The sequence below is a fragment of the Tachyglossus aculeatus genome, chromosome 5 (genome assembly GCF_015852505.1).
Source record: "Tachyglossus aculeatus isolate mTacAcu1 chromosome 5, mTacAcu1.pri, whole genome shotgun sequence".
NCBI lineage: Eukaryota > Metazoa > Chordata > Mammalia > Monotremata > Tachyglossidae > Tachyglossus > Tachyglossus aculeatus.
The window spans coordinates 89,145,084-89,170,128 of record NC_052070.1 but is presented as its reverse complement, the minus strand read 5'-3'; the positions used below and the strand labels follow the sequence as shown (position 1 = coordinate 89,170,128).

The following is a 25,045-nucleotide window of genomic DNA, read 5'->3' as shown; positions in this document are numbered from 1 at the left end:
GAATGGTTAACTTTATTTAGCTCTCATGAAGCATAATTAGATGAACATTTGTCAAGAAGTTTTCACCCCAGATTAATACTGAGAGTAGAAATAATTAATCTGGTAGTAACTGTGAGTGATTTTTTAAAAAAACAATTTCACTTATTCGAGATTTTCCTGACTACTGATTTTGATTTCTAGCACTGAGAAAAATCTCTAAGATGCTAGGTGACAATGATTTGCATTTTTGGCCAATTTTTTAATTCATGGCAACCATGAATACAGATGTTATGCTGATCAGATAAACTCCTATCCATCATGCAATTTAAATGTTGGGAAATTTCCTGAACTTTCTTCCAAGTACAATTTTTAAAGGCACATTCTGAGTTTTATTTCCTCTATAGTCAGCTTCTTCCCACTAACTTCAGATGATTCTAAGAATTTAACCAAACAGTTCAAACATGGCATCATTAACATTTTTTAGACTGACTTACAGAATGAGAAATAACCATTCTTGGGAACCACAGCCATTTTTCGAACCAATGACGCAAACAAAGATATTAGTTGTCCAAAAGCCCCTTTTCACAATCAAAGCTCTGTACCTTTGGATCCATTCTGAGGAAGGTGTGGATTCCTCGACTACTGAACGTTGATCTTTTAAAGGTTTTGCTGTGATAGAAATGATAGTAGTTCTCCAGGTTTCCAATCTGTAAGATAACAGTTAAAATGAAAAATTAATTACAGGACTAGAAGAAACTAATCCACCAAAAATCTCAGTCTCACACCACAGGGACCTGATTTTGCTCCCTCTAGACTGTATGCTTGTTGTGATCAAGGACTGTATCTACCAACTCTGTTATATTGTATTCTCCCAAGCACTGAATACAGTGCTCTGCAGACAATAAGCACTCATAAATACGATTGATTGAGCAAACCCTCCCCTCCTCTTAACCCTCATTTCACAACAGTGTATACCTGGCTTACTCATCTCCAAGATTCTCAAAGAGAATGAACAGGAAGACAAGGTATAATATTTATACAAATACAGCATCAACAGAGCCAGCAGTGTGGCCTGTTGGATAGAGCATAAGTCTGGAAGTCAGAAGGACCTGGGTTGTAATCCCAGCTCCGCCACTTGTCTCCTGTGTGACTTTGGGCAAGTCACTTCACTTCTCTGTGCCTCAGTTTCCTCATCTGTAAAATGGGGATTAAGCTTGTGAACCCTATGTGGGATATGGACTGTGTCCAACCTGATTAGGTTGTATCTATCACAGCACTTAGTACAGTACCTGGCACACAGTAAGCACTTAAATACCATTTAAAACAAAACAAAAGCATGCTAGACTGCTCACTCTGATAGGCAAGGGTCTAGAAAAGATGCCCACTATTTTTTTTGGTGCACAGTGTGGAACCGACTTTCTTTTTAACCTCACATGGAAACTCACCATGAGGAACATCATCTTTAGTTTAAAAGGGCAGTTCTGTCTAAACATATACTTGGCAGGACTGATAGGCTCTGAATGCCCAATGAATATGCACGATACTCAAGTCCGTACTTGTGTCAAGATGGTCACATAAAAATATCTTTACGAAAATTACTTTTTTATTCCCTTCACCCTCACTGGAACACGGAAGTGTTTAGGAACGAAAACTTGCTTTCAGATAACCAATGCAATCCAAAGAAAACACACCAGTACCATCTGGTTGGGAATTGTTCATGTTGTGAAAGGGTCAGATGCTAACAAGAAAATCCCTGTGGCCCAGCAGCTTTCTGCTCACAAAAGACACCATGTGACAGCACTTGGAAGAAAGAGTCAGAGGACTGGAGATGATCTGGTTCTTTCCCCAGGACTTTAGACAAGGGCACAATTAAACCACAAACCGAGCCATTCCAGATACACAAGAGCCTTAAAAAATAACATGAAAGATTAGTGGCTTGCTAATGTATCACCCCAACAATAAATGTTAGCTTCCAGGTGATCTTTGTTTTTTGGATTCCATCACTTAAAACACTGCTTTACAGGCCACTCTCCTCTGATTTGTTCCCCCAAGCAGGATCTGATTGGTGGCCAAACCTGCCTGTTGATCAATCCATCAAAGGTATTTGAGTACTTATTGTGTGCAGAGCATTGTACTAGGCACTTGAGACAGCAAATATAACAGTAGACTGACACATTCCTTGCTCACTGAAAGGCCTACAGTCTAGAGGGGGAGACACATATTAACACAAATAAATTTGTATTATTTAAAAAAATAACCTTGGTGTCATCCTCTGCAACCTTGGTGTTATCCTCGACTCTGCTTTCTCGTTCATCCCTCACATCCAATTCGTCACCAAAACCTGCCGGTCTCACCTCCGCAACATTGCCAAGATCCACCCTTTCCTCTCCATTCAAACCGCTACCCTGCTGGTTCAATCTCTCATCCTATCCTGACTGGATTACTGCATCAACCTCCTCTCTGATCTCCCATCCTCCTGTCTCTCCCCACTTCAGTCTATACTTCACGCTGCTGCCCGGATCATCTTTGTGCAGAAACGCTCTGGGCACGTTACTCCCCTCCTCAAAAATCTCCAGTGGCTACCAGTCAACCTATGCAGCAGGCAAAAACTCCTTACTCTCGGCTTCAAGGCTCACCATCACCTCACCCCCTCCTACCTCACCTCCCTTCTCTCCTTCTCCAGCCCACCCCGCACCCTCCGCTCCTCTGCCGCTAATCTCCTCACCGTGCCTCGTTCTCGCCTGTCCCAGCGTCGACCCCCGGCCCACGTCCTCCCCCTGGCCTGGAATGCCCTCCCTCCGCACATCCGCCAAGCTAGCTCTCTTCCTCCCTTCAAAGCCTTACTGAGAGCTCACCTCCTCCAGGAGGCCTTCCCAGACTGAGCCCCCACTTTCCTCTCCCAGTCACCCCCGCCCTACCTCCTTCCCCTCCCCACAGCACCTGTATATATGTTTGCACATGTGGACAGGTGTCAAGCCATCAGAATAAATAGAAGTAAAGCTAGATGCACATCATTTATTTTGTTAATGATGTGCATCTAGCTTTACTTCTGTTTATTCTGATGGCTTGACACCTGTCCCCATGTTTTGTTTTGTTGTCTGTCTTCCCCCCTCTAGACTGTGAGCCCGTTGTTGGGTAGGGACCGTCTCTATATGTTGCCAACTTGTACTTCCCAAGCGCTTAGTACAGTGCTCTGCACACAGTAAGTGCTCAATAAATACGATTGAATGAATGAATGAATGAAATAAATTATAGATATGTACGTAAGTGATGTGGGGCTGAGGGCTGGTGAAGAAGGGGAGCAAGTCAGAGTGATGCAGAAGGGGATGGGAGAAAAGGAAATGAGGGCTTAGTCAGGGAGGACCTCTTGGAGGAGATAGGTCTTCAATAAGGCTTTGAAGGTGGGGAAAGTAATTGTCGACTATGAAGAGGGAGGGCGTTTCAGGCCAGAGGCAGGACGAGGGTGAGAGGTCGGTGGCAAGATACATGAAATCGAGGTACAGTGAGTAGGTTGGCATAAAAGGAGAAAAGTGTGTGGGCTGGGTTGTAGTAGGAGAGTAGTACTTGCATAGTCTTCACGATCTTAAAAAAATCTCCCTGCTGCATTCTCTGTACCACTGCATAGGTGGGAGCAGACTGAAAGCAACAGCTTTTGGGAGCTGTGGGTGTTCAAACAACAGCAGAAACTCTGGGGAAAGGGCAATCATGCACCCTTACTTCCCAGGTCTTCTGACTACCAGTCCCAACACCCTTTCCAAAACAGAAGCAGAAAATGTGGAAAGTGCAAAGGGGAACAGTCACGATATGACTGGGAATGTATATGAGTTAAGTTCCGCTCGTTGTCTTTTGTCCTTGAAGGGTTCCCAGTTCTGGCCTGGGGCCCCACAGTATGGGGAGGGGGAGGAGGAGGAGGAGAGAAGGAGAAGGGGGGAGAGGAGAGGAGTGTATCTGGAGCCTGGGATGGGAAGCCATGATCACATCAACCTCAGTCATCTCTTCTCTGGGCTTTTCATTAACGAGAGGTACATATTGGAGAACTAGAAGGCAGCTAGGAATGTAGGAGGGAAAGTTATGAATGTTACATGAGTCATCCTTAAACATTAAAGAGCATCCTGTTTCCACAGTCGGAGGCAGCATCCTGGGCTGGATGGACCACTGGTCAGACCAGTATTGCCATCTTCTGCCCTTCTCCTTTTTTCCACTCAATCTATTATCTTCTCTGCAGTTTAATAAAACCCCAAATTCAATAGGGTGCGTACAGGAGGCCACTGATAAAAGCTTTTATTACAAAGATATTTCTGGTTGGTTGCTACTACTTCTGTTGAAGCTGTCTGGGTACAAACAAGACCGATTTAAGCAGAGCCCACTTAAAGGGCTGGCAAATTGGGTTGGCATGTGAGGGCACGTAAGAATGTGTTCTATTCTTGAGCTTGTGCTTCTTTTCTCCAGTTTTCAGCCGCTAAGCCATTTTGAATTTAAACGATCTTCCCTTCTAACGCAACACCTGTAACACACTTGTACTCCTTGTTTCCTCCTCATCCTATCTGAGAATAGCAACAAATACCCAGGCCCAGGGTCTGAGCTAGTTGAAAGGATTCAGAGTTTACAAGATAATGATAGTGATATTTGTGCAATGCTTACTACATGCCAAGCACTGTACTAAAGCACTCAGGTAGATACAAGCAAATTAGGTTGGGCCAGGTCACTGTAATTCAATCGTATTTATTGAGCAATTGTGTACAGATCACTATACTGAGCACTTGGGAGAGTACATTACAGCAATAAACAGACACATTCCCTGCCCACAATGAGCTTACTGTTCCACATGGGGCTCACAGTTTTAATTCCCTTTTTACAGGGGAGGTAAATGAGGCCCAGAGAAGTAAAGAGACTTGACCAAGGTCACACAGCAGACAAGTGGCAGAGCCAGGATTAGAACCCAGTTATTTTTCTGGCATGGAGAAACCATCCTCTAGGGGACTCCTTAAAGTGAGCTGAGATTCTAGAACCCCTGCAACACAATATGACTGAGGAGGGGGAAGAGGAAGACTGTTTTCCCCAGTGGACTTATAATAAAGAAAGAGTAGTTGCACCTTCTAGACTGTGAGCCCATTATTGGGTAGGGATTGTCTCTATCTGTTGCCAAACTGTACTTTCCAAGCGCTTAGTACAGTGCTCTGCACTCATTAAGCACTCAATAAATATGACTGAATGAATAAATAGACTGAATGAATGAATGAGGAGGGTAATTTACCTCCATCTCACCAGCTGAGTGAAGCCCTTAGAGTTTGACTGGTGCCTGCTCAGAGATTCTTAGTAACCTGCAAGAAAACAGCTAGTTTTCATCTTTGAATAATTATCAGCTCTAAGGGTTTCCTTCACCACAAAAACTCACTTCTAGACTTCCCTGAAACTTTATTTGACCTGTAACCAGTGTATGTTGAGGTTTCTACCATGTCTTAGAACAGAGCTCTGCACATAATAAACCCTCAGTAAAAACCATTGATGATGATAATGGTGTGTCCCTTCTCTGGGGGAATATGCTCCATCTTACCTTTAAGGCACAATATGTGGCATTGATTTTAGAATAAACAAAAGCAATCCCCTCATTAACAGTCAAAAGGGAATATCAGCATTTCAATTAGATGACCCTGCAGTCATGCAAATTAATAGAAAAAGAGGAAATCACAGTCTGGGAAAGCCATAATTTTAAAGGTCCAAGAGCATCAGGTCCTCAAGTTTCATGAAACACATCATCACTACTTTTGTGAATATAGGGAGCACTAGTGAAAACCTCAGAGGATTTTTTTCGACTATGCTACAAGGCTGTGCTAATGAAAATGTCTTCATTACAAGAAAAAGAAACCCCTAAGTCTAGGAATAGGAAGTTGGCTAACATAAGTAAAGAATTAAGAATCAATCCCTGACTGAGTGTCCTCAACTGTCCTCTTCCAAAACTTCCTCTGAGTTTTCCCACTCCAAAAATGGGCTGGAAATGACCAGAGGTGCAAGGGACAGCTTGCCATTCCATCTCAAAGATATATCTGGAAAGAATGGGATTAATGGGAAGAAGTGGATTTACCCAAGAACCTAGATGATGGAAGAATGGATGCAGCTCCCCAGAGAGGCCAATTTACATCCATCACACCTGGGTGAAAAATAGCAATAATAATTGTGGTATTCATTAAGTGCTTGCTATTGTGCCGAACACTGAACTATACACTTGGGTAGATAAAAGATTAAGCTGTAAGCTCCCTACTAAACTGTAAGCTTATTGTGGGCAGAGAACATGTCTACCCACTCTTATATGGACTCTCCCAGGCACTTAATACAATGCTCTGCACACAATAACGCTCAATAACTACTCTCGATTCATTGATAATTAGTTCCCCACATAGGGTTCAGAGTCTAAGGAGTGAGAAGAGGAATTGCACATACATTTTGCAGAAGAGAAAACTGAGGCATGGAGGAAGTGAAATGACTTGCCTATAGGTCACAGAGCAGACAAATGGCAGAGCTGGGAATAAAACACAAGTCCTCTGACTCCTGGGCCAGAGCTTATTTACTAGGCCGTGTTCTTCTCTAAGTCCACAGGGAGAAGTCCAGAGAGTTTGGCTGGCTCCTGCCAGGGACACCTTAGAACACAATGACCTGCAAAGAAAACATCTACAGTTTTCATCTATCAAAGTCATAAAGGGGTCATAACAATTATGCTAAATTCATATTGAAATGCAGATCGACCCTGGCAGCAGATTGCAGTTTTAGTCACAGAATGAGGTTGCTTTCCTCCCAGAACCCTCTGGCCCCTGTTAACTCAATTACATATGTATCTGTACCACAATTAGCTGTCACCTAGAGGAATACATTTCCCAAAAACATGGTCAGGAAGATACCCATCCTTAGAACCATCGTGCCTTTCAGCACACCCCTTGCTCCTAGAGATGTTTAATCACCTCCTCTGGACTCATGACAATAATAAATTGCTATGTTAGAACTGGTGGTACTCATTAAGAACAACTGAGTTGTCTTCTCCAATGAACAACAAGGTAAGATTGTTTCTTCTGGCTATAACAATCCCTGAGTCAGAAAAGTACACCAGATACATATGAGACAACAATAAAGACAGGCTTTGTAAGCAGTGCTGCATTGAGAAATACTGTTCTGAATAAATTAACATTGTTGCTTTTATTAAATCAGTTCATCCACTCTAAGATAATTACTTTTTGCCATTTCATGGTTGCATTATTTTTTAGATGGCAGTACCGTGGTTTATTCTCTAAGGTTCCTGCTAAATTGCCAATAGTGGTGGTACTATAGATAAGATTTCCCAGTTTCAACTGGAACTGGCTCTATCCTCTGCAAGATAATGATTCTTTAAGGGAACACAGTAAACACCATAGCTCCCTTTTAGTGGTGTAACACCAAAGACTACTCAAACTACACTGTTATTCACTTCCTCCAACTTTTGTCTGACTGAGCCTAATTCCTAACCCTAGAGAATAGAGGGATTTGATCCACTTCCCAAGGAAAGTATTTGGCTCTTTCCCTGTGGACTGTAAAAAAATAAAAGTCACACCCTTAAAGTCAAAACTTTCTCTCTGTTCCCCTGCTCCATGTCAAAATTCATTAAAGGAGCAGAGTCAGAAGTCAGCATCCAAGAAGAAAAGAAATATTTCTATAAGCCTCTATTCTCTAGTAGGGGCAAGAGCATATTGTAATTAAACACATTTGTGAAAAAAGACAAAACAAAACTGCAACGTCATAAAAACTTGGCCAAGCTATCTTTACGAGAATACTGGGGAAAAAAGAAATCAAATTCCACCTGGTGATAAAAGTAGAATAACTTGTTAAATGACTTGTAACCAGCTTTCCTTTGTTGCTGTGTGTGCTGTTCTCAGTCTGCCAACTACCAGCAACGCAGCATTTTCCTATCTGATCCCATTTTGCAAGCATAGGATAAGGCAAGGCAGGAGAATCCACAAATTTACTACAACTGCCACAACACACAAGCAAGCAACTTTGTCATCACACACACACACACACCTATGCACCACCTACTATCCTGCTGTCCCAGCTGTGAGTTGCAAACTGATTACCGGTGCCCTGCTTTCCCTATGGGGATATAATTCCTTCCGTCTGGAATTCTGATCAATTTCGATCCACCCAAATCCATTACAAACGAACACACAAACATGCTTTCTCTCCAGGGTGAGGATTAGACAAATATCAGGACTCATGGCTTTATCACCTTAAAACATCATGTGAGTCTAAACAAGGAAGTGGCTGGAAGTCACAATGATAAAGCTAGAGTGGGTGTGTGGGTGGTGTTCGAATAGGAAGTTCTTCTTTTATCATAATTATTTTAAAAAAAAACAACACAAGTAGAGGGAGCTTCAGATTACCTTTGTTTAAACAGAACTCGTTTGAGCTGGGCTGGCAGGGTTCAAAGAGAACAGCTTGTAGAGACCCCAACTATCCTCTGACTGGCTCATGTTTGTCCTACCAGGGCCAAATTTTACAGAGCCCAGAAACACATGCAACATTTTTCCAACATCAGGGGACGGAGTTGGTGGGGCGGAGGAAAGCGTCCCAGTTCATAGACCTTAATTTGTTGCACATGGTAAACTCACTGTATGCTCCAATCCATCCTAAATGGCAACAGATTTTTCCACTGCACTAATTTGGAGAGTTCGCTTTGTGACCTGAGTTCAGGCACTGTTGCAGTTTTTCAAGCCTAAACCTAAGCAGTTTTGGAGCATAGTCGGGGAGGGTAGCAGTGGGCTGCTTGTAGTCAGCAAAAATGCCACACGTGGTTCATCCAACAAAGCTAGATCCTGCCTTGGGAACAGTCACTAAACAGCCATAAAATGTCCCACTTCAAGGTCTTGGGAATGGATGATCATAGATGCGTGTTCTGATGTTGCAAAAAAGCTATTCACTTTATCACTCACAAAGACTCCCCTTGGCTGCAAAGCAGATGTTCAGAGACACAACTAGCTCAGCAGCTGCAGAGTGTTCATGTTCAAGGGCATCTTCAAGGTCATCGTCTTTTTGGCTGGACTTGACTCTCTTGGAAGAGTCTTTGTCTAGAAGTCACAGGACCTGACTACAGTTATGTAACATTATTGATCACAGCCCGCTTGCTAAGGAAAACAGAACTAATGAGAGCCTATAAAAATGTACAGACCAAATTAATTCCGGCTCACCCTGGCGACTTCAGTCTGGGAGAAAGTTATAAATAAAAGGGGAAACTGGGTCTATATTTAGTCAGTATTTGCGTTGAACAACATTTAAAATTAAGGAAGCCTGGAGGGGAGGTGAAAGGTCATTTTGTTTTACGAAGAGAAAAACTTAAAACAAATAAACTGCTTCCAGTTTCACAGACCCTTACAAGCAGCCCTATTATATTGCTAAAATAAACATAACTTTGACAGATATGTTACCTATACCGTACAACTCTCTTCCTCTCCTTCCCCATGACCACCCCCACATAATCTTGGGGAGAAACAGCTTGGCTCAGTGGAAAGAGCACAGCCTTGGGAGTCAGAAGTCATGGGTTTGAATCCTGGCTCCGCCACATGTCTGCTGTGTGACCCTGGGCAAGTCACTTAGCTTCTCTAGCCTCAGTTCCCTCACCTGTAAAATGGGGATTAAGACTGTGAGCCCCACGTGGGACAACCTTGATTACCTTGTATCCCCCCAGCGCTTAGAACAGTGCTTAGCACATAGTAAGCGCTTAACAAATGCCATTATTATTATTATTATTATTATTATTATTATTATTCTCTACCTCGTTTGGCTATATTTTGCATATTTAAGTGCCTACTATGTGCCAGGCACTGAACTAGATTCAATATAAGCAGATCACACACAGTCCCTGTCTCACGTGGTCTCAAAGTCTAAAGGGGAAGGTGAACAGATATCATAGCCCCATTTCTTCTGATGTGAAAACTGAGGCACAGAGAAGTTGAGTGACTTGCCCAAGGTCACACGGCAGGCATGTGGCAGAGCTGGGATTAGATTCCTGGTCTTTTAACTCCCAGGCCTGTGCTCTTTCCACTGGGCATGCAGCTATTCGAAAAATATGGCATGCTTCTTTTCTCCACTACACTGGAACCTGCTGTGCAGCAGCCATTTTACCACCAGGCCCTTTTGGTTTCTCGTCCCTAACTCCCTGTGGTCATCAGACCTCACGATCTGCTGCCTTTCACGAGCCCCTCTTATATCATGGTCTCTTGCCTTTCACGTTTGATTGTTCGTTTTTATTTTCTGTTTATTTCCATTGCCTGGACTTTGTCATCTGTATTTACTTCTCTTTTCAATGTGTCTGTCCTCTCCTGTTTCGATTGTGAGCCCCCTTATGAAAAGGGGACCGTGTCTAATTTTTTTTTAATGACATTTGCTAAGCACTTATTCTATGTCAAGCACTTCTCTAAGTGCTGGGGTAGATACAAGTTAATCAGGTCTGACACAATCCCTGCTCTACATGGGGCTCACGGTCTAAGTAGGAGACAGAACAGGAATTGAATCCCCACTTTAGAAATGAAGAAATTGGGGTACAGAGAAGTGCTCACTGTGTGCAGAGCACTCCCAGGCCCGTGCTCTTTCCAGTAGGGCAACCTGCTTTCTTTATCTTTTATTTACCCCAGCCCTTAACACAATTCTTCATACACAGTAAGCACTTTTATATACCATAACTAATTAATATTTGTTCCGATTTTGGAACCCCAGGCACCTCGTATTACAGTGGACTCCAAAGAAAGCCTTTTCTGTTTCTAAGTTATCTGACCACCTCGGTTTCTGAACAAACACCAGAAAGTATCTGAAAGTATTTATCTGAAAGTACTTACCGCATGGAGAGTACCACACTACATGTTTGGGAGAGTACAATACTGTATAGTTGTATGGGAAGTAGCATGGCCCAGTGAAAAGAGCATGGGCCTGGGAGTGCTCTGCACACAGTGAGCGCTCAATATATATGACTGAGTAAATGAACGAATGAATAAGTTAGAGGACCTGGATTCTAATCCCAGCTCCACCACATAACTGCTGTGTGACCTTGGGCAAGTCACTTAACTTCTCTGTGCCTCGGTTCCCTCATGTGCAAAATGGGGATTCAGTACTTCTTCTCTCTACTATTTAGATTATGGAGCCCCATGTGGGGCCTGATTATCTTGTTATCTACCCCAGTGCTTAGTACTGTGCTTGCAACAGAGGAGGAAATGACAGAGTATAAGGATAGGTACATAAATGCTGTGAGGGTACGGGTGGAATGAGTATCAAGTGCTTAACAGGTACAGGTGTATAAGTGATGACTCAGAGGGCGAGGCAAATAGGGTGGGAAAATGAGAGGATACTCAGGAAAGGCCTCTTGGAGGAGATATGATTTTGGTAGGGTTTTAAAGATGGGGAGAGTGGTGGTCTGTCGGCTATGAAATAGGAGGGGGTTCCAGGCCAGAGGGAGGAAGAATAGAACAGTGTGAAGAATTCTTCACCCATGAAAGCCCCCATACACTAGTCTGGGCCTGCAAGTCTCAGCAAGTGGCCAAGATAGTCATATGTGCCACAACTCAGATAGTTCTATGCTTCAATGAGCGCTCCACCCAATCTGTTCTAACCACTGAGTAAAGAGGCACTGGGAAATGAGGGAGGGAGGAAAAGGAGAGAAGGGAGATGAAGAGATGAACTAATGAGTAAAGAAGAGGAGGGAAAGGAAAAGTTGAGGTAGGGAGAAGGAAACCCCATGTCATTTCTTAAGAAAAAATTCCTATGGTACCAGACTGTGCCACAGATTTTTCCCAAGGGAAAACCCCTTCAACTTGTGATTACTTCATCTTGGAAAACGACTGGCAAAGTTACCACTGAACACACTAGGTATCCCCTTAAAGGGGAAAGAAATCAGGGAAAGAGCTTCAACTGACCATCCTAGAGGATCAAAGCCCCATGGAAATTATACACATTCATATTTATTTATTTACTTTGGGGGCCCATCAGCAAGAAAAACTCAGGTCCAACCAGCATCTTTGGAAGGAATTTATCAAGGTGCAAGAGGCCCTCTAGTTTTGATAAATTCAGGATTGATGTCCTGGGCAGTTAGGTTCTTGAACTAATCAATCGATCAATCAATCAGTTGTATTTATTGAGAGCTTACTGTGTGCAGAACACTGTACTAAGCACTTGGAAAAGTACAATATAACAGAGTTGGTAGAAACATTCCCTGCACACGAGCTTACAGTCTAGAGGAAACTGTAATTGATAAATACTTACTACCTGCCATGCACTGAACTAAGTGCTAGGGTTGATACAAGATAATCAGGTTGGAAACATTCCATGTCTCACATGAGCCTCACAGTCTTAACCCCCATTATACGGATGAGATAACTGAGGCACAGAGAAGTTAAGTGACTTACCGATGGTCACACTGAAAACAACTAATGCAAAAATAAACTCCAAATATTAATATATGCCTTCTGAGAGTTAAACTACTGGTTTATAGTAACTATTTCTAAATTTATGCTTATTATAAATACATAAAACACAGCCTAAACAAACCATTTATTTTCTCTATAAAAGGAATACTTGAAATTCAAAACTTGAAGTTTGAAATGGGAAAGTTGGATTGTTGATCATAAAGTTGTTGTGGGCAGGGAATGTGTTTATCCATCAATGGTAATTATTGAGCACTTACTGTGTGCAGAGCACTGTACTAAGCATTTGGAAGAGTACAATACAACCGAGTTACACATGTTCGCGGCCCACAAAGAGCTTACTGTGTAGAGGGGGAGACAGACATAAATATAAATAATTTATAACATATAATTTAAAGGTATACCAACTCTGTTGTACTCTCCCAAGAGCTTTGTATAGTGCACTGCACAAAATAAGCACTCAATAAATACCACTGTACCCTCTCAGGATGGCACCTGGAGAGTTTCCAGGACTCCACCAGTCTCGGCTATAGGAGGGAGAGTCAAGCAGAGGCATATCCTGCTCAAGCTGCTGAACGCTGCTGGCGAAAGTCTAAACACCAAGCCAACCTTGTTCACTTCAAGTTTATCCTTTCCTGCCTTAACTCTGCCCTCTCCTCTGCCAGGCAAAACTATTTCTCCTCCCTTATTAACACCCATGCCCATCATCCCCGTCAGCTCTTCCATACATTTAACTCCCTTCTCAGGCTCCCTGTTCCTCCCCCTCCTCCATCCCTCACCCCCAACAATCTGGCCTCCTACTTCATTAGTAAAATTGACTCCATCAGGTCTGAGCTCCCCAAAGTCACTCCTCCCCCTTCTCCAACCCCCCTGCTTTCAATCCTCTCTGCTACTCTCCCATCCTTCCCAGCAGTATCTTCAGATGAGATCTCCTCCCTCCTCTCAAGTGCTATTCCAGCCTCCTGTGCTTCTGACCCCATTCCCTCTCATCTTATGAAATCTCTCGCCCCTTCCCTCCTGCCCTCCTTAACTTCCATCTTCAACCGCTCACTCTCCGCTGGTTCCTTCCCCTCTGTCTTCAAACATGCCCACATCTCCCCCATCCTAAAAAAACCCTCTCTTGACTGCACCTCCCCTTCTAGTTATCTATCTCCCTCCTACCATTCCTTTCCAAACTCCTTGAACAAGTCGACACCTGCTGCCTCGAATTCCTCAACACCAACTCACCTTGTATCCTCCCCAGCACTTAGAACAGTGCTTTGCACATAGTAAGCGCTTAACAAATACCATCATTATTATTACCTCCCTGCATCCCCGCCCTTCCCCTCCTTTCTTTCATCCCCCTGACCCCTCCCCTCTAATCCCACCCCTTTCTTCCCCCTTCCCCCACCCCTATTCCCACCCCTCTTTTATCCCCCTGCCCCTTCCCCTTCTCCATCCCCCCATCCTCTATATATACCTGCATATATGTATATATGTTTGTACATATTTATTACTCTATTTATTTTACTTGTACATATTTATTCTATTTATTTTATTTTGTTAATATGTTTTGTTTTGTTGTCTGTCTCCCCCTTCTAGACTGTGAACCCACTGTTGGGTAGGGACCGTCTCTATGTTGTCAACTTGTACTTCCCAAGCACTTAGTACAGTGCTCTGCACACACTAAGCACTCAATAAATACAATTGAATGAATATATATGTATATATATGTGTGCATTTTATATATATGACTCTATATATACCTATATATGTATATATGTTTGTACATATTTATTACTCTATTTATTTTACTTGTACATATTTATTCTATTTATTTTGTTAATATGTTTTGTTTTGTTGTCTGTCTCCCCCTTCTAGACTGCGAACCCGCTGTTGGGTAGGGACTGTCTCTATATGTTGCCATCTTGTACTTCCCAAGCGCTTAGTACAGTGCCCTGCACACAGTAAGCGCTCAATAAACACGATTGAATTGAATGAATGAATGAATATCCATTCCATTCCTAGCTTGGGCAGTGGCTAGCAAGTGGAAGGCAATCTGCTACAAATCAAAACTCACTTGTGCTGGGCAGCAGCGGCATGGGAGAGGGTTGAGGGCAGAGACTCAAATTTACTGCAAGGAAGGCAGTGGTAAACCACTTCCATATTTTTACCAGGAAAACTCTTATGAATACGCTACCAGAACGATTGCCGATGAAGAGTGGGGCGTTCTGGGAGAGATGTGTCCATGGAGTCACTATGGATTGGAGGCAACTTAACAGCATAAGACAAGACACAAGAAATACCACTGATGGACTGATTGATTAGGAAAACTCAAAAGTATTTGAAATAAAACATTCCTTAACCATGGACTTAATAGAATAACTATTAGGAATGGTACCAGATAAAACTATTGATACAGACTTACTTTGAACCGTAGTTTAATTGAATGCCTTTAACCAATATATGCAAATCAATCTCTTGCAAAAGGGAATACTGTATTCAGGTAACTGTTTATTAAATGCCCAGCCACAAAAGGAGCCTATATCTATCCACACCTAAAAGTTCTTAACTAGGCTTTTGATGACCAAAATCAAGGTACAAACCAAGCCATAAAACAACCAAAGGTCATTCAGCTTAAAAATAAAATTTCCTAACTCTCACCACTCACCAAGCAGAGATGTAAAAGAATGAGCTGTCAAATTCAATCAATCAATGATATTTATTGAGTACTTACTATTCATTCATTCAATCAATCATATTTATTGAGCGCTTACTGTGTGCAGAGCAACATACTAAGCACTTGGGAGAGTTCAATACAACAGAATTAACAGACACATTCCCTGCCCATAACAAGCTTTTAGGCTTATAAGTTTGTAATGGCCATTCCTCCTGAGCTGCTGCTACTAGCCCTACCAGGTCATTGGGGCTTCTTTTACATTGTAATAATAATAATAATAATAATAGCATTTATTAAGCACTTACTATGTGCAAAGCACTGTTCTAAGTGCTGGGGAGGATACAAGGTGATCAGATTGTCCCACGTGGGGCTCACAGTCTTCATCCCCATTTTACAGATGAGGTAACTGAGGCACAGAGAAAAGTGACTTGCCCAAAGTCACACAGCTGACAACTGGCGGAGCCAGGATTTGAACCCATGACCTCTGACTCCCAAGCCCGTGCTCTTTCCTTTGAGCCACGCTGCTTCTCTTCTCATGCATGGGCCAGATTTGACACAGGCTGGCAAGTTGGGCCCAGCTGCATCTCTCAAATTTGGCGGTTTGTATTGCCATCCCTCTTCCCTCCTACACTCACTCCTGTTTTCTGAGACCTTGGCACACATAGGCCACAGGGAGGAGGAAAAAAGGGGACTACAAGCACAGCAGGAAATAAGGGAGAACATTTAAGCACAGATTTCCGTGAAGTGCTGTTGAAGTGACTGAGCCTGGACCATGCTGAGCTGCCCTCGTTGACAGGGTCTGCTTAGTCATGAAAGTTTTGGTTGAACCACAGTTTCAAATATTAAAAATATATGGGATTTGGGAGGGCCAGACCTGTCTGGCACAGGCCAGGGAAGGCTCGAGTTAGGCAGGTCCCCTAAATCTGACCTGTTTAGGGTCTTCTCTTAGTGGTTTTAAAAAGCTAATAGGTCTAGCTGAATATTAAATTTATTCATCATTGTAAGGGCATGTGTGTGGGTATGTGTTTTGACAATTCCAGGGCATCTGCAGAAACTACAAATAACCATCGTTGAACAGAGGGTGGAAGAGGACTAATGCTCGTCATCCAGGGTCCAACTGTAATTACAGACTTGGCTCAAGATAATTTCCCCTCCCGTGACCTCTTCTATTATGTGGTTTCCCCTGTAGGGGAACAGAGAAGCCAAGTAGAAGGCAGTTAACACCCTGAAGAAGTCACTGGAGAACACTTGACACTCGCACTGACAAATACTAACTGGGAGTCTTTAATGAGAATGAAGAACCAACCACAAGCAAAATGACAGCTGTCCACCTGTCTTGGGAGGGTCCTTCCTCTCTCCATTATGATGGAGGAGAAATTTGGTTTCTGGGAGGGATACAGAAGAGACCCAGACTGTCTGCTTATCCATGGCTGTCTATGCAAAAGTTCAGCCACACGCACCTAACCATCACTGCCATGAAGCTCAGACACATCTTTCAGTTAAAAACAAAGGAAAGAAAAATATAAACTCAAATCAACTCTGTATGAATACATGCATATATTAACTTAAGGAACTCTAATTAAATGCAGATGTAACTGGTAGAGGGTGACGAAAGAGACCACATATTGCATTTGAGATCCAACACTATGCCAATAATTAAAAATAAAAAAAGCTAAGTGATGGGACATCTGTTATGATTTCACCAAACTGAAATTTAAAGGAGGACACCCTTCCCTTCATTACAATGCAGTATACATCTCAGTTTGCAACTTGAGCTCTGGTGTGAACATTTTTTAGAAGAGACGGAATTGTAGAAGCGGCACGACCCGTAGAAGCAGTACAGCCTGATAGAAAGAGCATCTGCCTGGGAGTCAGAGGACCTGGGTTCTAATCCCAGCTCTGCTAATTGCCTGCTGCTGGATGACCTTGGGCAAATCAATAACTTCTCTGGGCCACAGTTATCTCATCTGTAAAGTGGGGATTAAATTCTACTTCCCCCCACTTTGACTGAATCCCATATGGGGCAGGGACTGTGCCAACCCAGTGATCTTGTATCTACCCCAGCCTTTACTTCAGTCCTTGGCACAAAGTGCTTAACAAGTACCATAATTATTATTAGTAGTATTCGTCAAAAAATTATTTAAGACAATCCTTTCACACTACAACCACCTGGAACAAGCTGCTACTTAGGTACAAGATCTACACTCAGAAATATAAACTCAGAGGGATCACTCACTGCAAAGAAGACTGGCATATTCTCCCCCTGCCCATTCTCCTTTACCCTACTCACAAGATTGGTTTACCGTGGTAATGACAATGACCCAAGAAAAGGCAAAATCTTTAAAGAGACAGATCTCTCGTGTTTACATGCAGACAGTTGTGTGCTTCCATTCATATCAACGCCGGAGGAAATGTAATCGTCATTTTGAACGGAGCCCAGGACTGACCCAGTTCTCCCTCAAATCAACCAGTTTCTCCTTTGGTTGGAGTTAGGAGAAAGTTCCACCTAATCACTTTTACTATACTTCCACTACTAGCTTCTGATTTGTGACAGACAGGCATAAGGATGGTGAAAGCTGTGGTCTGCTTAGTACAGTGCTCTGCACACAGTAAGCGCTCAATAAATATGATTGAATGAATGAATGAAAAGGGAGGGAGTTTCTGGCAGAAGTGAGGGTTTCAGCAAGAGATCAGCAGTGGGAGAGAGGAGAATGAGGCACAGTGAGCAGTTTGGCTGGAGAGTAAGACAGCATGCAGGTTGGAGTGTAGTGGGAAAGGAGTGAGGATAAGTCGTGGGGAAACAGCTGATTGGGAGCCTTAAAAGCCAACAGTCAGGAGTTTCTGCTTGATGCAAAGAAAAATGAGTTACCATGGAGGTTTTGTCTTTTGAAGGAGGTGAAAGGTAAAACTTCTTAGGTACTGTAAATCTCTCAAAGCCTCAGTAAGGGGGAGTAAGTGAGGGAAAAAAGAGAAATAATAATAATAATTGTGGTATTTTTAAGCACATTAATATGTGTCAGGCACTGTACTAAGCACTGGGGTAGATGCAAGCAAATCGGGTTGGACACAGTCCCTGTCCCACATGAGGCTCACAGTCTTAATCTCCATTTTACAGATGAGGTAACTATGGCACAGAGAAGTTAAGTGACTCATCTAAGGCCACTTGGCAGACAAGTGGCAGAGCTGGGATTAGAACCCATTACCTTTAGACTCCCAGCCCGTGCTCTATCCACCATACTATGCTCTACATCAGGTAGGTGGTCTCACACCATACTATAGTGTTGGGCTCAAAGTGGTTTGCCTAATGAAGGTATGAGGTAAAGAAAGGAAGTGAAATCTACTCCAATGGCAAGCAAGCCAGATATTTTGGTTTTAAGCACCCCCAAAAGAGTACAGACAGAAAAGGAAAGGAAAGAAAACAAGGGTAGCATCCATCCGGTTCTCTCAAAAAGACCTGCAGATTCTTCTTAAGTGAAATTTTCGAGGGAAAGTTCAGCTGTAATCATAATGATCTATTGGGTGAGTCTGACATCCAAACAGCATGTGTGCGAGAGTGCAGTGGAGACACACCCTACTAGCCTCCTTCCACTCTAACCCTCATGTCAGCATGGAGACCTAATTGATAGCAGATTGCTTTCCCATCCCTCCTCAGTCCTGGTCTCCCACATCCTGTCGCTAGCCTGGGTATCTCAGGTCAGTCCTCAGAACTCCCCCCAGGCATCAGCTAACAGATGGTGCCAACTCCCAGGACAATCCAGAAGCACGCCCAAGGAATCCATCCCAGGGACCTGTTGCCTTGTCTCCACAAATCCAAGCTAGTGGCCCCAATGAGAACAGGCCCCAGTGTGATAAAAAAACAAACAACCACCAGTTGCCTGTCCTCCTTTTATTATGCAAGGATCTACTACAATGCCTTTAACTTTGTTTTTCAAAATGTCATGTCATTTGCCTGAAGAGACACGATAATAATTCCACAGACTGTATGCTGGCTGTTGTGTAAAAAAACAGCTGAAAGAGAGAAACCAAATCCATCTTCCCCACTAACTCCCAGCACCCTGAGTGGTAACAACCCACCTGCCATCTCTAGCCCTTAGGCTTTTACTTCTCCTCACCCTTAGCACATTTGTATATGTTTATTCAATTATTCAGACTATTCTATTCCCCATTACGTTGTTAGCACGCTGTTGGCACGGTACGTCGCTTGTCTCTGTTGCATTTTCTCAAGCACTTAGTACAGTGCTTTGCACCCAACAGGCACTTAATAAACACCAAGACAATTACTACTAGTGAAAACTTAATTTTCCAGCCTCTTGTATCCCTTACCCACAGTAAAAAGAAATGAACTCAAAGTTCCATTACTAGATAATGGAATTTTGTGATTTTTATATTGCCTCGTTAACCTGGGTGACTACTGTATTTGTTATAACCTCCACAAAAGATGGACATATGTCAAAACAATACCCAGATTATCTCATCAGGTAGCTTGTCCAGCACTAGTAACACCCACCTCAAAAATAAGGAAAAAGGATTCAGAATCCAATCAGTGCAACAAAGCCCCAAAATGAATACTCTGTTCTTGTATATATCAATGGCTATATTTCAGTCCAAGGTTTACCAATTCCAGCTCCTGGATTATTTCAACTAACCTAGTTTCTTAATTAGGTTTCCAGAAATCTTATGTAACTGACCATTCCGCAGTCATATTTATTGAGCACTTATCGTGTGCTGAGCACTGTACTAAGCACTAGGAAGAGTACAATATAGAGTTGGAAGACATGTACCCTGTCAACAAGGAACTTGCAACCTAGAGGGGGAAGTGTACAGTTTAGAGTGAGTACTTCCTGTGAAAAGTACTTGAAAAATTACCTTAACATTTTAAAAATCTTGCACCATCTCTTAAGTCATTTTTCTGTGGCTCCATAGAAGGATTTTAATATATGCTTCTTAGAATGAGTTTTCCTTGCATTTGGCTCTAATGACTTTTAATCCTGCCATTTTTTATTTATTGAAACACTGTTACTCATACATGGACATAGCTGAAACACTGAGAATGTTCTCAAACCTGTATTCAAATACTTCATCATCATCATCATCATCATCAATCGTATTTATTGAGCGCTTACTATGTGCAGAGCACTGTACTATGCGCTTGGGAAGTACAAATTGGCAACATATAGAGACAGTCCCCACCCAACAGTGGGCTCACAGTCTAAAAGGGGGAGACAGAGAACAAAACCAAACATACTAACAAAATAAAATAGAATAGATATGTACAAATAAAATAAATAAATAAATAAATAGAGTGATAAACATGTACAAACATATATACATATATACAGGTGCTGTGGGGAAGGGAAGGAGGTAAGATGGGGGGATAGAGAGGGGGACGAGGGGGAGAGGAAGGAAGGGGCTCAGTCTGGGAAGGCCTCCTGGAGGAGGTGAGCTCTCAGTAGGGCCTTGAAGGGAGGAAGAGAGCTAGCTTGGCGGATGGGCAGAGGGAGGGCATTCCAGGCCTGGGGGATGATGTGGGCCGGGGGTCGATGGCAGGACAGGCGAGAGCGAGGTACGGTGAGGAGATTAGCGGTGGAGGAGTGGAGGGTGCGGGCTGGGCTGTAGAAGGAGAGAAGGGAGGTGAGGTAGGAGGGGGCGAGGTGATGGAGAGCCTTGAAGCCCAGGGTGAGGAGTTTCTGCCTGATGCGCAGATTGATTGGTAGCCACTGGAGATTTTTGAGGAGGGGAGTGATATGCCCAGAGCGTTTCTGGACAAAGATAATCCGGGCAGCAGCATGAAGTATGGATTGAAGTGGAGAGAGACACGAGGATGGGAGATCAGAGAGAAGGCTGATGCAGTAGTCCAGACGGGATAGGATGAGAGCTTGAATAAGCAGGGTAGCGGTTGGGATGGAGAGGAAAGGGCGGATCTTGGCAATGTTGTGGAGCTGAGACCGGCAGGTTTTGGTCACGGCATGGATGTGAGGGGTGAATGAGAGAGCGGAGTCGAGGATGACACCAAGGTTGCGGGCTTGTGAGACGGGAAGGATGGTAGTGCCGTCAACAGAGATGGGAAAGTCAGGGAGAGGGCAAAGTTTGGGAGGGAAGACAAGGAGTTCAGTCTTCGACATGTTGAGCTTTAGGTGGCGGGCAGACATCCAAATGGAGATGTCCTGAAGGCAGGAGGAGATGCGAGCCTGGAGAAAGGGGGAGAGACCAGGGGCAGAGATGTAGATCTGGGTGTCATCAGCGTAGAGATGATAGTTGAAGCCGTGGGAGCGAATGAGGTCACCAAGGGAGTGCGTGTAGATTGAGAACAGAAGGAGACCAAGCACTGAACCTTGGGGAACCCCCACAGTAAGAGGATGGGAGGGGGAGGAGGACTTCCCCTCATCCTTCATTTTTCCATCATTTCTTTCAGTCCTTCTACATTTTCTTACCTTCCTTACATTTTGCTACCTAATCCTTGCATTATTTTGGAAAGGACTCCAGATCTTTCTGCTCTCCGTCCATCAAGGAAGATAGAACACACAGAACCTGAGAACCAGAAATTGGTGATGTTGCAATGATCTAGCTCCTCCTATAATGTGATGGGTTCTGATGAAATTGCTCTCAAAGTCCCTGGCAGACATAATCTCTTCCAAGATCCCCACCCACTAGGATTCCTTTTTCTGTAGCGAATAGGGACCTCAGACATTTTATGATCCCTCAGTTTGGTTAATGAGTTCTAAGATTAACTGCATTGCTGCCACAGGAATGTAATCTGTGCATTGCTTCTTTTCCTGAATTAAAGATAAATTCTGCTGCTGCTTGCTGATTTGGTTCTCAGATCAATCAAAAGTAATAATTGAGTGCTTACTCTGTGCAGAGCACTTACTAAACACTTGAAAGAGAACAGTAGATTAAGTAGGCATGATCCTCGTCCTCAAGGGTCTTATTTGGATACTTCATTTCCCTAAAGTTGCCCTCTATTCACAGCAACACAGCTCACTGGTAACTCAGGATGGTCCCCTAAAAACTCTATAATTGTGTTCATCTTGGTTTAAAGGTTGTGTTACTCCTCTCTATTAGGTGAAGAGACAATCTCAAATTTCAGATTAGCGTTTTCCGTTGGCCATACCTCCTTGAAACAGGACTTAGCTTTCTGCCCACCTTAGAGACACTTCTTTGGTGAAGGTGGTTGGTTAGGGGGTGTATACCTGGCCACTTCGATGATCCATTTGTTGTTAGTCATGGGGAGAGGGGCACACAGTTTACTGTTTTTTTGTTCGCTTGTTTGTTTTTTACAGTATTTGTTAAGTGCTTACTCTGTGTCAAACACTGGGGTAGGTACAAGTTAATTACATCAGATGCAGCCCCTTGTCCTGCTTGAGGCTCACAGCCTAAGTAGGACGGAGAACTGGAATTTAATCCCCATTTTACAGTTGGGGAAACTGAGGCACAAAGAAGTTAAGTGACTTGCCTGTGGTCACACAACAAGCAACTGGCAGGGTCAGGATCAGAACCCAGGTCCTCTGATTCAATCGTATTTATTGAGCGCTTACTGTGTGCAGAGCACTGTACTAAGAACTTAAACACTGTTCTAACCGCTGGGGAGATTACAAGGTGATCAGTTTGTCCCACGGGGGGCACACAGTCTTCATCCCCATTTTACAGATGAGGTAACTGAGGCACAGAGAAGTGAAGTGACTTGCCCAAAGTCACACAGCTGACTATTGGCAGAGCTGGGATTCAAACCCATGACTGCAGACTCCAAAGTCCGGGTTCTTTCCATTGAGCCACTGTGGTCTGTGCTCTTTCCAGTAGGCCTTACTGCTTCTCAGGGTAGAATTTTACAAGTGGAATTGTCAACTATCCAGCCTAATTGGGGATTTTTGTATTTAGCTCACTGATTCAGGTCTGGACAGCCTGTCATAAGTTTGGGCAACTGGCTAGGAGATCTTTCTCCCACCTAAATACTGGCAATACACCACCAGGTTTCACCCTTGGGGACCACCTTCCCCTCTCCCTCCCACCAAATTCCATGCAGGCCAAATGGCCCAGTGTTCCAGGGTCAGCTATGAATGCGAATGCAATCTGAAGTCTGGTATGATTCCTCAAGAATTCAAGACTGGTAACAGGAAACCCTATCTAGTCATCAAAGAACACATGAGACAGGACAGATTCAGCTTATCCATCTAAACTGCACCCTCAAGTCCTAGCAGATCAAAATAATCTTGTGGTCACAAAGAATACCTTGCATGTGTGTGCGTACATATGGGTGGTTGTTGGAGGGAGAGCAAAAGAGAAAGGAATCTGCTATTTTCCTAGTTCCTAGAGTCTCTGCTGTCATTTAGGGAGATTCACAAATCACCAGAGTAGGACAAGTTTCCGGGGTAAACTTTTGTGGACATCTATGGCAAAGAGTGGAGGCCGATGTAGTTGTTAAATAAGGAGATATGCAATTGCCCAAGCAAGAGGGATATGATTTTGTCCAAAGACTAGTTAGTTAACTCAGTCATCCTCAGAACCAAAGAAGCTGACAGCTGAGAAATAACTTGAACTATTTTCTTGAATAATCGGTGGCTGTTTGAATTCAAAAGTGATGGCACCACAGACGATTTGCCTCTTTGGGCCTGCAAATTCATTCATTTAAACGTATTTATTGAGTGCTGACTGTGTGCAGAGCACTGTACTAAGAGCTTGGGAAGTACAAGTCGGCAACATATAGAGACGGTCCCTACCCAACAATGGGCTCACAGTCTAGAGGTGGGGAGATAAACAAACATCAGTATAAATAAATAAAATTACAGATATATACATAAGTGCTGTGGGGATGGGAGGGGGGAAGAGAAAAGGGAGCAAGTCAAGGTGATGCAGAAGGGAGTGGGAGATGAACAGTGGGGCACCAACTCCTCACATTCATTCATTCAATCATATTTATTGAGTGCTTACTGTGTGCGCAGTACTGTACTGAGTGCTTGGGAAAGTACAATATGCACACATAAATGCTGCCCTCTGGTTCATGGTTATGTCTCCACTTCCCATATAGGGGGCTGCTTTTTTCAACTCTGCCTTCTTGGGGACTAAGCTCCTTAAGGGCAACGATCATGTCTACCATCTATTTTATACTGCTCTAAATGCTTAGCACTGTGCTCTGCACAAAGAAAGCACTCAGTAGATTCCATCTACTGGCTGAAACCTTTGCTCAAAGGAACAACAATATGATTTCTGACACTGTAAGGCAGAGAGGCTCATTTGCTACGGTTTCTCCACCTGAAGTCAACATCTGTTACCAAACTATTTAAGGTAATGCTTGTTATGCTCTGGTCCATTTGGCCCACAGTCCACCCCTCCACCCTGCCATAAAGCTGCTGTTTTAGGTATTCTATTGCACATTCTCCACATGTCCTGTCTAGCAGATCTGCACGGCAACCAACATTACTTCTGTACACTCACTACTTCCGTACACTCACTACACTTCAAAACCTTGCTACTGGTGATCCCGTTTTAACACAATGTTAGGGAAGGCTCGTATAGGTCACCCTGATGAAAGCACTTGAAAGCCCAAATTATGACATCTGTGGCACATTTAAGACCAACAGGCATATAGATGGTTGGACTAGACCACCCCACTGTACACTCTAGCTTGAGGCCATGCTACTTCCGTGGAGTAGTGGACAGAACACAGACTTGAGAGTAAGAAGGTCATGGGCTCTAATCAAGGCTTCGCCACTTGTCTGCTTTATGACCTTGGACAAATCACTCCACTTCTCTGTGCCTCAGTTATGTCATATGTAAAATGGGGATTGAGACTGTGAGCCCCACATGGGGCAGGGACTGCGTCAAACAAGATTTGCTTGTATCCACCCCAGCATTTAGTACAGTGCCTGGCACATAGCATGTAACAAATACTATTATTATTATTATTATTAGTTTCCCCAAAGGAAATGCTGGCCTTGCCTCACTGTAAATTGGACTATATCACTATCAGGAAGCCAGATTCGGG

At 43.4% G+C, this 25,045-nt stretch overlaps 1 protein-coding gene across 1 annotated transcript in view; it reads right to left on the bottom strand.

The window, feature by feature from the left end:
• The window catches only part of PCSK6 (proprotein convertase subtilisin/kexin type 6), a 164,670-nt gene that overhangs the window by 111,851 nt on the left and 27,774 nt on the right, over positions 1–25,045 (bottom strand). Inside the window, exon 2 of the mRNA XM_038747349.1 lies at positions 582–686. Within this exon, the coding sequence (XP_038603277.1) occupies positions 582–686 (105 nt within the window). The remainder of the gene's footprint in view (positions 1–581; positions 687–25,045) is intronic.